Source organism: Salvelinus namaycush, chromosome 3 (assembly GCF_016432855.1).
Source record: "Salvelinus namaycush isolate Seneca chromosome 3, SaNama_1.0, whole genome shotgun sequence".
In the NCBI taxonomy this organism is placed as follows: domain Eukaryota; kingdom Metazoa; phylum Chordata; class Actinopteri; order Salmoniformes; family Salmonidae; genus Salvelinus; species Salvelinus namaycush.
In genome coordinates this window covers 77,181,675-77,194,127 of record NC_052309.1, presented here as the reverse complement: position 1 = coordinate 77,194,127, position 12,453 = coordinate 77,181,675, and the positions used below count along the sequence as shown (strand labels likewise).

The window sequence follows — 12,453 nt, the reverse complement described above, 5'->3', positions numbered from 1 at the left end:
TGATGCCCGCCTCTGCCTTGTTGCTCAGCAACCAGGGACGCTGTGAGTCACAATGTGGGATGCAATTATTGTGTAATGGAAGGAGGCTACATCCAATCACAAAAGAGAACTGTACTCACTGTTATTGTTACGTCCAATACGGTTCTATGGTAGGCGTGAGAGAGAACCAAATTGCAACAATTTCTAAAACAAGGTTAGAAATGGCATTGAAATAAGAAACAACCGATATTGAGTAGCAACGAAAAGGTGTTGAAAAGTAACTGTGTAGGGAATATTTTATTCTAATTTACAGACACATTTTATTTAGTACAGAAGAATCAAAGAGTATTTTTTTCTATAATTTTACATTTCAATTTTTTTTGTATTCGATCCTGTCGTTTTTTTATCTTATGTTATTTAATTGAATCATTCTGGCGTTTCATTTTTAAAAATAAGATGACAATATTGGAAGAAGATATATCTTTCATATCCCTCGTAAATACTTTTTAATAACATTAACTCAAAAGTAGTGTGAGACAAAATGTCAGCTGACATTAGTTTGTTCGATTTGGTGAACCTGTCGATCGGGACACCTGAAGTTGGAGCTGTCAACTTCAATGCACCTGAAAATCCTAGGACACCTGAAAATCCAAAATGTGACCACCGGCTGGAGAGAGCAGGATGCCCCGCCACAGGAGCCCCATGGCCCGCATCTGACCAAGTCCTCTAACCCGTACCATCACATGGAAGACAAACTTCGGCATATAGAGAGACAGATGGCCGCGCTGGAGAAGCTTCCTAGCGGTACAGATCTTATGAGCCGCATGGCCTCAACCACAACACCGGTCAACGACTTGTGGCAGCTGATGCAGCTCCGCCGCAAGGCTCAGGCGAGTGAGGACGGCGTGTCCAAGGTGAGACAGGCTCTTCCTCAAAATGTAATTATTAATATCACACTGTCATCGCTGAGGTATAATTTTATTATAAATTGAAATAATGTCATGCGAGGACAGGTGAAAGTTGAACACTGCTGCTGTTGCAGTGCTGCCTTCCTTGATCAAAAGTCAAAACTGTGTTGAAACTTTGATTTGTCTGTGATGCACAATTTGCTTGTCATAAGATAGGGCCAAATCATTTTGGGGAATCTGTCCCAAAACAATTTTGTGGTCAAAGAAAAATGGCCATAACAGTCAAGAAATAGGATTACATTACAGTTCCACTGGGTATTCTAGACTCGACATCCATCTTGTGACAGATGTTAGAGTCTGAGGTTTATTACATTGACCCTTATTTTACCAGGTAAATTGACTGAGAACATATTCTCTTACAGCAACGACATGGGGAAGAGTTAACGTTGGGAGGAGAGGGGACAAATGAGCCGATTGATTAGGTGGCCATGATGGATGATTAGGTGGCCATGATGGTATGAGGGCCAGATTGGGAATTTAGCCACAACACCGGGGTTAACACCCCTACTCATACGATAAGTGCCATGGGATCTTTAGTGAATAGAGTCAGGACACTGAAAGACAGCCCTGGGGCACTGGCATCTCCTTAGACCAGAGGGAAGAGTACCAGCTATTGGCCTTCCAGCAGCATTCTGTCTCCCATCCAGGTACCGACCAGGACCAACTACCTAGTTTCTGAGGCAAGCCAGCAGTGGAATGCAGGGGGATGTGCTGCTGGCAAGTGATTCAGCCTCTTATCTGTTTTAAGTCCTTGAGTGCTTGCTCATCAAAGCCCTGTCCTGCAGCTGGGGGCCTGTCTGTGTGGTGAATGGTGAGCATTTCAGAACACTCAACACTGGATAAGGATATTGATGACAGAGCACAGCACAATAGGTGATGGGCACCACCCTGTCTTCTCAAATGACCTCACTGTGTCTCTGTTCCAGTTTCCAAAGGAAAGGCCACTCCCCAAAGATAAGCACCACTCCTGTGTTCCCTGTGTATGCTGTGGAACAAAATTGTATCTGTATCTCTGCTGTTATCTGAAATGTCTGAGTTTGAAATATGGACACAGATAGAGACATGACAGTCTGTGTAAATAAAGCAAGTAGGAAGATGAAAGATTGCACAGGACTTAGCTATCTTCACTGATGTTGCCCAGACCTGCCCAGTTAACACTCAGGTGATATGAGGGAGGGACAGCCAGTGGGTACAGGCGAAGGTGCCTCTGAAAATCCTCTGAATCATTCATGTATCCTGTGGGCATACTGCTGTGGGTCAATACCTGTCTGGACCTCTGGCCCTCGCTGGCCCTGTCTGGCCTTCTCTGGCCCTCTCTGCCATATCCCTGAAGACCCCACTAAGACACAATGTCCATCAGTTTCTACCTCACAACTCATAGCAGCATATTGTATTTCCTGCATACAGGCCCTTAGCCAGGGTCTCTTTCTTCTTAACCCATGGCAGAGGTTATCAGGGGATTGTTGTGGTTGATAAAGGTGTGCTCTGCTGTGACCCCACAGGGTACATGTCCTGGATCTGAGAGGGTAGCGAAAAGTCTGCCTGAGTGGTGCTCTGTGTTCACAGTGGCGTGGAAGGATTCCAGGCCACCGGCCATCTTAGTCAGAACCAGTTAATGGCTGACTAAAGAGTAACAGGGAGGTAGAGCGGATGGCTTTCTTCCCAATCGCAAATAACTTCCTTATCGCTGGGACAGTAAAAGTCAGTGTACTTACATTATGTTAGTTACTCATTTCCTACCCCTTTTACTAGAGTTTTTCTTGTTGGGGCTTGTATTTAGGTTGTATTTAGGTTGTCCTGTCTGTTACCATTTGCAACAGACCTGTGGGTGATGCTGACTCAGATGTTGTGGCAGAAACAGGAAGGAGGTTGGGCACTCTGTCCAAACAACATCCTCACAGACAAACAGACGGAGTACTAGGGACATTGTGTCTGAGGAAGATACGGTTGGGGATGTCCCCTGGTTAGGGAGCCCAGCTCCTTTAAGGGAATAGGACGATGCATACATTTTGCTTACTGTTTGCTGATGTAGCAATTATCATAATTTCCTGTGAACTCAATATGTCCGATCAGCCTCATGATGAGCTTTTAAAGTGTCATAAGAATCTCATAGGAAATTAACCATACCCTGGATCCACTCATCAAAATGTGATGAATACAGTTGATTGTCTCTCTGTTTGTCATTAGGGGTTGGGTTGGTTGCCAGGTATTCTAGTGTATGTCCTATTTACAAGATTTGATCATGTTTTGGCTAATCTCATGTCTCTGAGATGCTTGAGGCGATCAATGAAAAGGTGGTCTCCTCCAGAAATTCCATACACGCAGGTCATATATCCCTTCCACGTTTACAGCTCACTGAACAACCTATTAGTTATTCAGCCAATTGTTTGACGGCCTGTGCAGCTCAGTGGGGTCGCTATGCGTCGTTTCATGTCTGGGTGCATTAGACAAACCCATCGGAACTCTGGTCAATACGTTCAAAACCACCTGTTTCAACTTTGCTTAGTAAACACAACCTATTTCTAATTTGCAACACCCAGAGCAAATGTGTGGGTTTACTCTGTCAACAAGGCCTCAGCTGTGTTAGAGAGTGGAGTGGTTCCATATGGGCAGGGGTTATGTACTCTGAAAAATATGGATTATCTGGAGACAGACAGGTCCTACCGCTGCTTTGTAACAGCTTGTGTAGCTCATCTACTGCATATGGATGGTGGTGTCCTAGTAACCTCCCTTGGGGTGAAATGTCAACTGGATGGAGCCACGGAGAGTGGTTTGGGGATCCTTCCTAAATGAATGGGGTTTAGGATCTTCCTACTGATCTTCAAAGGAAGTAGCCAGGGGAATAGTCAAATATATGGCTTTGGTCAGGGGGATTTCTACCTTACTGAGTCCCCTGACCGCTTCAAATTTTCACAGAGTCTTATTTTGGGAGATTAGAGAACTGGGCTGAGTCAGTTTCAAGTGTTTTGGGCATGAAGAGGCTGTGAAAAAGCTTTAGACCTAATGCAAAGAGATCACCATGTGTGCTGATTCACCCTGAATAAGGCACAGCCTACGATAGCCTACGATTAGCCTACGATTCAGTCATCATGACAGAAACTGACAAAAGGTAATGATTGTGTTAAGTGATCTGACCAGTGTTGTGAGGTTCTTTGAGCTTTGAGTCCTTCGTCGCTGATCCAGGATCTGCTGAAGGAGATCCAGGACCTGAAGGAGTCCAGAGACGACCTGAAGAAAGAGGTCAAGAGGTCAAGAGCCTCCAGAACCAACTCAACCAGGTCAGACACACATCCATACTGGCAAACCCTCATAGTGAGGAGGGATTGCAGATAGACAACATTTGGCAACCTTGCTCATCTCCCTCATTAATCTACAGTAGGGGATATACCCAGTGCTCATCACTAGGGAATCCTTCTCCATCTCACCACCCCACACAGTGGTGAAATATAGCGTCATGTAGAGCCCGATCCACCCTGGCCCTGGTCCCCTCCCTCCATCACTCTCTGTAGGGGACATGGAGTCATACAGAGGGCAACAGCATCAAAGAGCCACAGCTTATCTCTGGCAACCTGGCCTGTCAATCACCTCAACAATAGAGTGAGGATAATAGGGATCATCCTACATATCTGTTTCCATCTGGTAGCATGATGTTGCTCTGGGTGTTTTTGGGTTCCAGCTGAATATGAGTGAGCTGGTTGAGTGGAACAGTACTGCCACCGACTGGACAACCTGGACTCTGCCACCGTGAGTTGGAACTGAGGAGACTACTTTCCGAGCTCAGAAATGATATACTACATTGTTAAGAGGAGACAAACAATAGTATAGTACTGTAGTAGCTAACTCTAGTAAAAAGAGGTTAATCATGACTTCCTCTCTTTCTTGTCTTCTCTCTATCACAGTTAGAGCTGCAGGACAGAGTTGGGAGTTACCCAGACGAGCTCATTCAGTGTGTGACCTGGGACATCATGCAGACCACCTTGGTTAGCGAGCAACAGAATCTGCAAAAGGCATGTCTTATGTCTTGCTTGAAAGAGTGAGATTCCTTTATCAAGCAATCATATACAAGACATAGGAATAGACATTAGCTTTGTGTTGATGGTAGCTATTTCTCCAATAGGAAATCAGGCACTCAGTCCCTGTCCCCACATCAGTTGTCATGACCACCATGACTCCTTTCAGCGCCTCTGCCAATGCCAACACTGGAGCTGCTGCCTTCACTCCTGGCACTGTCAATGCCAGGCAGCATGGGGGGGCACTGCCCCAGCAGTCCCTTTCTGATGGAGCTGCTGCCTTTACTCCTGTCACTGCCAGCCAGCATGGGGTGGCGCTGCCCCAGCAGTCCCTCTCTGATGGAGCTGCTGCCTTCACTCCTGGCACTGTCAGTGTCAGCCAGCATGGGGGGGGCACTGCCCCAGCAGTCCCTCTCTGATGGAGCTGCTGCCTTCACTCCTGGCACTGCCACTGTCAGCCAGCATGGGGGGGCACTGCCCCAGCAGTCTCTCTCTGATGGAGCTCTGATGGTGGGCAGCAAACCCCTGTCTCGTGTGGCCAGCGGGGCAGAGCGTTACCCAGAGACAGTGGAGGCCCTGAGGGACGTGGGCAGGCTCAGGGAGAGACACAACACCCTGGAGACCAGAGTAGAGCTGCTGGAAGCAGGCAAGGCCGACCAGGCCCAGCTCCAGCACCTCCGGGAGCACCTCACTGACATGGGTAAGACAACAATGTGGAGATTGGATAGTGTATGGCAATTCTATGTTTTCTTTTACTGAATGATGTCTTTTGTGTGGGATGACAATTTTTGTCCTGAATGTGTAGGGGACAGGGATGTGCCTGACAAACTGTTGGATCAACTGAATCATCTGAGAGTTCTGGTCGACAGCCTGATGGGTGACAGAGCCAAGGTGAGCGAGGAACATGTATGCAAGCACACGCACAAACACACACATTGTTGATGACCCCATGTCCCTGTCGTAGCTGGGAGAACTGGAGCAGCTAATTCGGAACATAGGGACAGTTCAGGGCTCAGAGGGCTCACGGACGGACGGACGGACGGACGGACGGACGGACGGACGGACGGACGGACGGACAGACAGACATTTGAATACACTGTCAGGTCTAACACCAGACAGACAGACAGACAGACAGACAGACAGACAGACAGACAGACAGACAGACAGACAGACAGACAGACAGACAGACAGACAGACAGACAGACAGACAGACAGACAGACAGACAGACAGACAGACAGACAGACAGACAGACAGACAGACAGACAGACAGACATTTGAATACACTGTCAGGTCTAACACCAGAGTGTAAAACCTTCAACTGTAGAATATAGCTGAGACAGCATCATCCATAATGTAGCAGCTAGTGGCCCCTGGTGGCCCCAACATGGCCCTCACACTGCCCTCTCACCGCAGATGGACAACCTGCGAGGCATGCTGGAGGACATGATGGCGTCCTCCTCCTCGCTGCTCTCCTAGAGCCTCCAGCAGGAGCCCCAGGGGTCAGAGCAGGGCCAGGGCAGCGGTCAGGCAGACGGGCAGCAAGGCTCCACGTGCCCCTCCTGCTCTGTAGACGTGAGCAGGAAGGTCAGCCAGCTGTTCCAGCGCTATGAGAATCTGCAGGGCCTGGTTAGCAGATTCATGAATCAGCAGGGAGGAGGCAGACCTGGAGTAGAGGTACTATAGGCATGGCCACGATAGAGGATGAAACAGAATACCAAAGGGTTTAAACTAAATAATGGGTCTGCTATGTTGAACCCTGAGGGAGGGATACGTTTAGAGATGATATGTAAGGGAAGCTCTATCAGGGCAGCACTGTGTTAAGGGAAAGGAGTGTGTCAGTGCCAGGTGCTCCATGGCAGTGGGGCATGGCTGTGTATTACAGACATAGAACCCTGTCTCTCTGTGTTGTTTCTGCCAGAGCTCGGAGCTGATGAATGACGTTCAGGGAGCCATCATGCAGCTGCAGGCTGAGTGTGAGAAGCTCCACGGCACAGCCAACCACCTGATTGAGGAGCACAGCCAGAAACAGGTCCACATCGACGTGAGTCTGGTAGGGAGGGCCGCAGCAGGGGGAGGCCCATAGGGGAATAGGAGACGCTCCACGCTGTACTTCTGTTCCAAACCACAGAAAACTGATTCTCAGTAATGTCTTTCTGTCACAGCATCTGTACAAGTCCATGGAAGAACTGGACGAGAAGAAAGCTGACAAAGAGCTTGTGGAGATGGAGATTGAAATCGTGAGTCTCTCACCACAACATGCCATAGTTCAGCTTTCCCTCAGTGTGTTATACTCAACTCAGGTGAACTCTCACAAGTTCTCACATGTTGATGTTAGTCTAGACGAGCTTCCACAAGTCCATTCAAGACCATAGGGGTATCTACAAATCCCAACATGCTCAAGTTCACCTGTACCAGCCCATGCTAAACCCTACCAAGGCCATACAAGTCACCACAAGCCCATACGTGTCCATACACAAGTTCATACACATATGTATTTATCTCTACAAGCTCATACAGGTTTCACCTAAACCTTACAAGTCCATGCAGGTTTCACCTAACCCTTACAAGTCCATGCAGGTTTCACCTAACCCTTACAAGTCCATACAGGTTTCACCTAACCCTTACAAGTCCATGCAGGTTTCACCTAACCCTTACAAGTCCATGCAGGTTTCACCTAACCCTTACAAGTCCATACAGGTTTCACCTAACCCTTACAAGTCCATGCAGGTTTCACCTAACCCTTACAAGTCCATACAGGTTTCACCTAACCCTTACAAGTCCATGCAGGTTTCACCTAACCCTTACAAGTCCATGCAGGTTTCACCTAACCCTTACAAGTCCATGCAGGTTTCACCTAACCCCTACAAGTCCATGCAGGTTTCACCTAACCCTTACAAGTCCATGCAGGTTTCACCTAACCCTTACAAGTCCATACAGGTTTCACCTAACCCTTACAAGTCCATGCAGGTTTCACCTAACCCTTACAAGTCCATACAGGTTTCACCTAACCCTTACAAGTCCATGCAGGTTTCACCTAACCCTTACAAGTCCATGCAGGTTTCACCTAACCCTTACAAGTCCATGCAGGTTTCACCTAACCCCTACAAGTCCATACAGGTTTCACCTAACCCCTACAAGTGCACACTAGTACTGCCATTGCCCTGACTGCATCTCCTCTCTTCCTGTAGAAAGCAGACAAGCGTGCCCTGGAGACCAAGGTGAGCCGCATGCAGTTTGACTCCATGACAGAGGAGCTCAACACCATGTTCCAGGAGCTGCTCAGCAAGATCACCGGCCAGGAGCAGGACTGGCACAAAATCATCGACAAAATCTCCACCGAGATGGAGTGCAAGGTGGGACTGAGCAGGAAGTTACCCTGCTAAATGGATGTTTATATAATAGGCCTACATGTCCATTGATACGCGCCATGCTCTGCTGTTATTACTATGCTATCACCAATACATATATCTCACAAGTCTGTATGTCACAAGTTTAAGTGTTTTACGAACGTGTTTATAGTGACAGATAGCATTGTTTGTAAAAATCTCATGGAATGTCTGTCTGGTGTGTCTGGTGGTAGTTTATATCTTTGGGATCCCTGTAGTACATCTGTTGTCTATCTGTGTAGCTGGACCAGATTGAGCTGGATCCTGTGAAGAAGCAGCTAGAGGACCGCTGGAAGAGCATCCGTAAGCAGCTGCAGGCCCAGCCTGCCCCGAAGGAGGACGACGCTGCAGGCATCAGGAAGTAAGTCACATGTCACAGCCAGGCCCAGGAGGGATGATGGCTGGATAAGTTCAGGTTCCTCTATGGAGTTCTATATGATCATGCGTTCATTGTCTTCCTGTGTTTAGCGTTCATTTTATCTCTGTCTATATTCTGTCTATTTGTTTATGTTCTGTTTGTATACTGTTGTTTACTCACTGGGTATGTACAGTATATACTGTATTCTGTTCCTAATATACCTACTACTGTACACACTATTTTCCTTCCAAATTATATACTGTCTATACACACCACGTATTTATCTTCTGGATTCTGACACATGCTCACTCTGATATATCTACTCTGGATTGTTATTTGGACTCGTTCTGTCATTTCTTGTTTGTTTGTTTCTTGATTATTTGTGTATTTGTATTGTATTTGCTAGACATTCTACTGCGCTGTTGGAGCTAGAAACAAAAGCATTTTTGCTGCACCTGCTATAACACCTACAAATCTGTGTATGCAACCAATAAACTTTGGTTTTGATTTGTCTTTGTTACGTTCCTTTCATAGACAACTTGTGGCAAGGTTCCACTGCATCTCCTGCGACCGCCCAGTTGATATGCTTACCCCAGGACCGTAAGTAAATGATAATAATGTCATATTCTTATACAGTACACACAGACATTGTGGAAATTGAAATAATAGGATTGTGGTGCTGCTTATTCACCTACCTCTCTTTCTTCTTTCTCTCTCCACTGGACAACAGGCACTTGGTCACCGTGCCCTCCACTCCTGGCCTACCCTCCCACAAGTCCAACCGACCGCACACCATCTATGAGCTTGAGCAGGTTCGCCAGCACTGCAGAGGTGAGAGCAAACAGTCAAACATCACAACTGAAACTCTTACTTGGCCCCATTTTAACCAGCAGGGGGTGCCAGTGTCCCAATATCCAATATACAGTGTAGTCAACTTTATCTTACTCCCAAAGACCTAACACCCACACTAGATCAGTCAGAAGTGTTCCATAGTTACAAGTGTCTGACATAGCCAGCTCTCCCTCCATCTCAGCCTGAGGCCAGGGACCAACCACGGCCACTTTGAGATGGCCAGCTCCGAAAGGGCCATGATGCAGGTGCAGCGGATCCACACCATGATGTGTAGGCAGATAGAGAGAGTGCAGACCCACCTATCTGGCCTAGAGCGCACCTACAGCCAGGGGGCTCTGAGGGAGATCGGGAGCTCCCGCTATCCACACATCCTGAGCCCGCTGCAGAGGACCAGCCAGAGTCTGCCCAAGCAGTGAGTCAGTCAGTCAGTCAGGCCAGGGTCAGGCAGGGAAGCCGGGAGCACATGTATTGAAACAGGGGAAGGACCAAAAAGTTGTCCATATTGCTTTGTTATGGTTTAGAGAAGTGTCAGGGAGGCAAGGTGACCAAATGTAACTACAAACTATAAATACTGTACTGTCAGGTCTGTTTAAAACCTCTCGAAGTGTTTATCCTCCGACCTTCAACCTCCACTCCTGTGTCCATCCTAGCGAGCGCATCCCTGAGATGGCGGACTACAGTTACCTGGCCATGTCCCGGAGCTGTGGAGGCAGCCACACCGTGACCTACCCCAAACGCCGCTACACCCGCCTGCAGCACATCAGCCACTTCATCCAGGCTGAGGAGGAGACACCGCCCATCTCCAGCTCCCCACTGCGCATTCAGGTGAGTGAGACCAACCTCACCTACTGTGGGTTACTGTACTGACAGACAACTAAACCACTGCCAGCCCATAGGAATACACCTGGTCAATCACGTTTGTTGAGCCATTTATACAAGTTATCATGTTGAGTACAGAGTATATTTGAGGTGTATTTGACAGTTGTTAGGTATGCAAATATTTGACCTTGTCCTTGTGCCTATTGGTCAGCCGGAGGAGGTGGACATCCTGGGATTGGACGGACATATCTACAAGGGCCGCCTGAAAACCAGATCAGTCAAGACTGTGGATGCCGGACTACCCACCATCTTTCCTGAAGACGGTACAGGGTTCTGGACTGGGATTATATTCAGCTCTACTCTACAGTACTGTGTATTTTTAGAGTAGAATTACATGTATTGAAAAGAAAATGGAATTTGGACAATTGTGAACAAAAGCTAGACTACTTAATTCATGTTACTCAATTCAAGCAGTAAAGCTATTCCCACTGGTCCATTTAGTATTTTTATGCCATCGCTCCAAAAAGTCACCTAATGTTAAGTGTGACATGTCTGCATGCTGTGGGCAGCTGTCATGGTCCGTGCCTGGGAGAGAGTGATGTCCAGACTCCAGTTCTGACAGCCCATATGGACTCCTCATTGACAGTGAAGCACACTTCCGAGGATTCACTGTCACCTCTGGGCCCAGTTACACAACGCGTCTTAAGATGATGATCACACTGTGACGTCTGTCCAGGCCACAACTGCCCTTAGCCTGTTTCTTCTCTCGCTCCCTGGACCATGTGTCCAGAGTTGGGCTCGCAGTGCAGGGATGCAGAGATAAAGAGTAAAGTGGAGTGTGGGGAGGAAGAGTGAGGGGGGACATCATGGGGAAATGGGAGGTGAAGGGTCAGGAGAGAATGGGGAGGAGACTGAAAAGTTGGGGTGGGTTGAGAAAGAAAGTGGTCTGTTTGGTTGGGAATGAGAATTTGAGGAGGAATACAGTACAGTGTTAAAGTGGTGTATGATGAAGGATTAGGAACGAGGGTCTGGAGATTTAGGGAAGGAGAGAGGAGCTTAGTTTATGGGAGGGAGTATTTCAGGAGGGTTTAAGGAAGTGAGTTAGCAATAAGAATGGGCTGCACTGGGGTTGGGGGAGGGGCTCTGGTTGGTATAGTGTTCCACACTGGAAAGAACCCAATGTTACTATGTTATAGAAGATCAGGCCTGGTGTCTGTAACAGACTGTAAATATAACCTGGGGTAACACTGCTTGCATTCCATCATTTCTATCTTAATATCATTTTCATCTGTTCATACAAATCAAGCCCTGTAGGAAGAAAGAGGGAGATGTGCTGTCCTGTTTTATGCCTGGGATTTGGTGTTGTGATTCCCAGTAATTTATGAGACCATTGAATGAGTCAAAATAGTATTGAAAGATTATTTTGCTCAAGACTTGGAAGAAGGTGTATGTCTGGTATGGGTGTGTAGGTACAGTATGGCTATGGGTGTGGTGGGGTCCTGTCATTCCCATGTCAAGGCCGCGATGTGACATTGCTGTTTTAATGACAGCAGGCATGTGCAAGAGCAAAGACAAGATCATGCGCTCCCAGTTCCAGAAGCCTGGCTGCACAGAGCCGGGCTGTGTGACCCCTGTGCGACCCCAGAGTGCCAAGATCCAGCGCAGCTGCTCAGGTAGGTCAACACCAGCGTCATTTACCATTTGCAACATATAAACTAATTTCACTAACTGGAATAGTGATTACTATGGAATGGTACTGAAATAACACTCACATGGAAATTGCATTCTTCTTTGCGATTGCAGCTGTTAAGGTTGATTGTAGCAGACACCTGAACCCTAACCCCTGACCTTTCCCCCTTGTCCCCCTGCCTCCCTTTATCTCCCCCAGCCTCAGGCAGCTCTGTGCGGGATCGGCCCATGTCTTCTTTAGGCTGCCTGTCCCAGGCTACCCTTCCCCAGAGCTCGTTCCATGCTGACACCACCAAGATCTGGAGCTTCACGTGGACCTGAGCCAATCGGAGGAAGAGCCCGTCATCCTGTAGGGGGCGATGGAGAGCCCCACACACCTTATTTTAATAAA

The 12,453-nt window shown here is 47.6% G+C and overlaps 1 protein-coding gene across 1 annotated transcript; it reads left to right on the top strand.

Moving 5' to 3' along the window:
- The first annotated feature begins 5,464 nt into the window (after window positions 1-5,464).
- On the top strand, window positions 5,465-11,228 carry LOC120044045 (glutamine-rich protein 2). The gene is given in 14 exon segments (XM_038988636.1): window positions 5,465-5,657; window positions 5,763-5,848; window positions 6,372-6,632; window positions 6,781-6,788; window positions 6,879-6,999; window positions 7,121-7,195; window positions 8,147-8,311; window positions 8,587-8,705; window positions 9,237-9,302; window positions 9,433-9,546; window positions 9,736-9,966; window positions 10,205-10,379; window positions 10,585-10,696; window positions 11,164-11,228. Coding segments are annotated over 14 exon segments (1,791 nt in total).
- The last annotated feature ends 1,225 nt before the right edge of the window (window positions 11,229-12,453 follow it).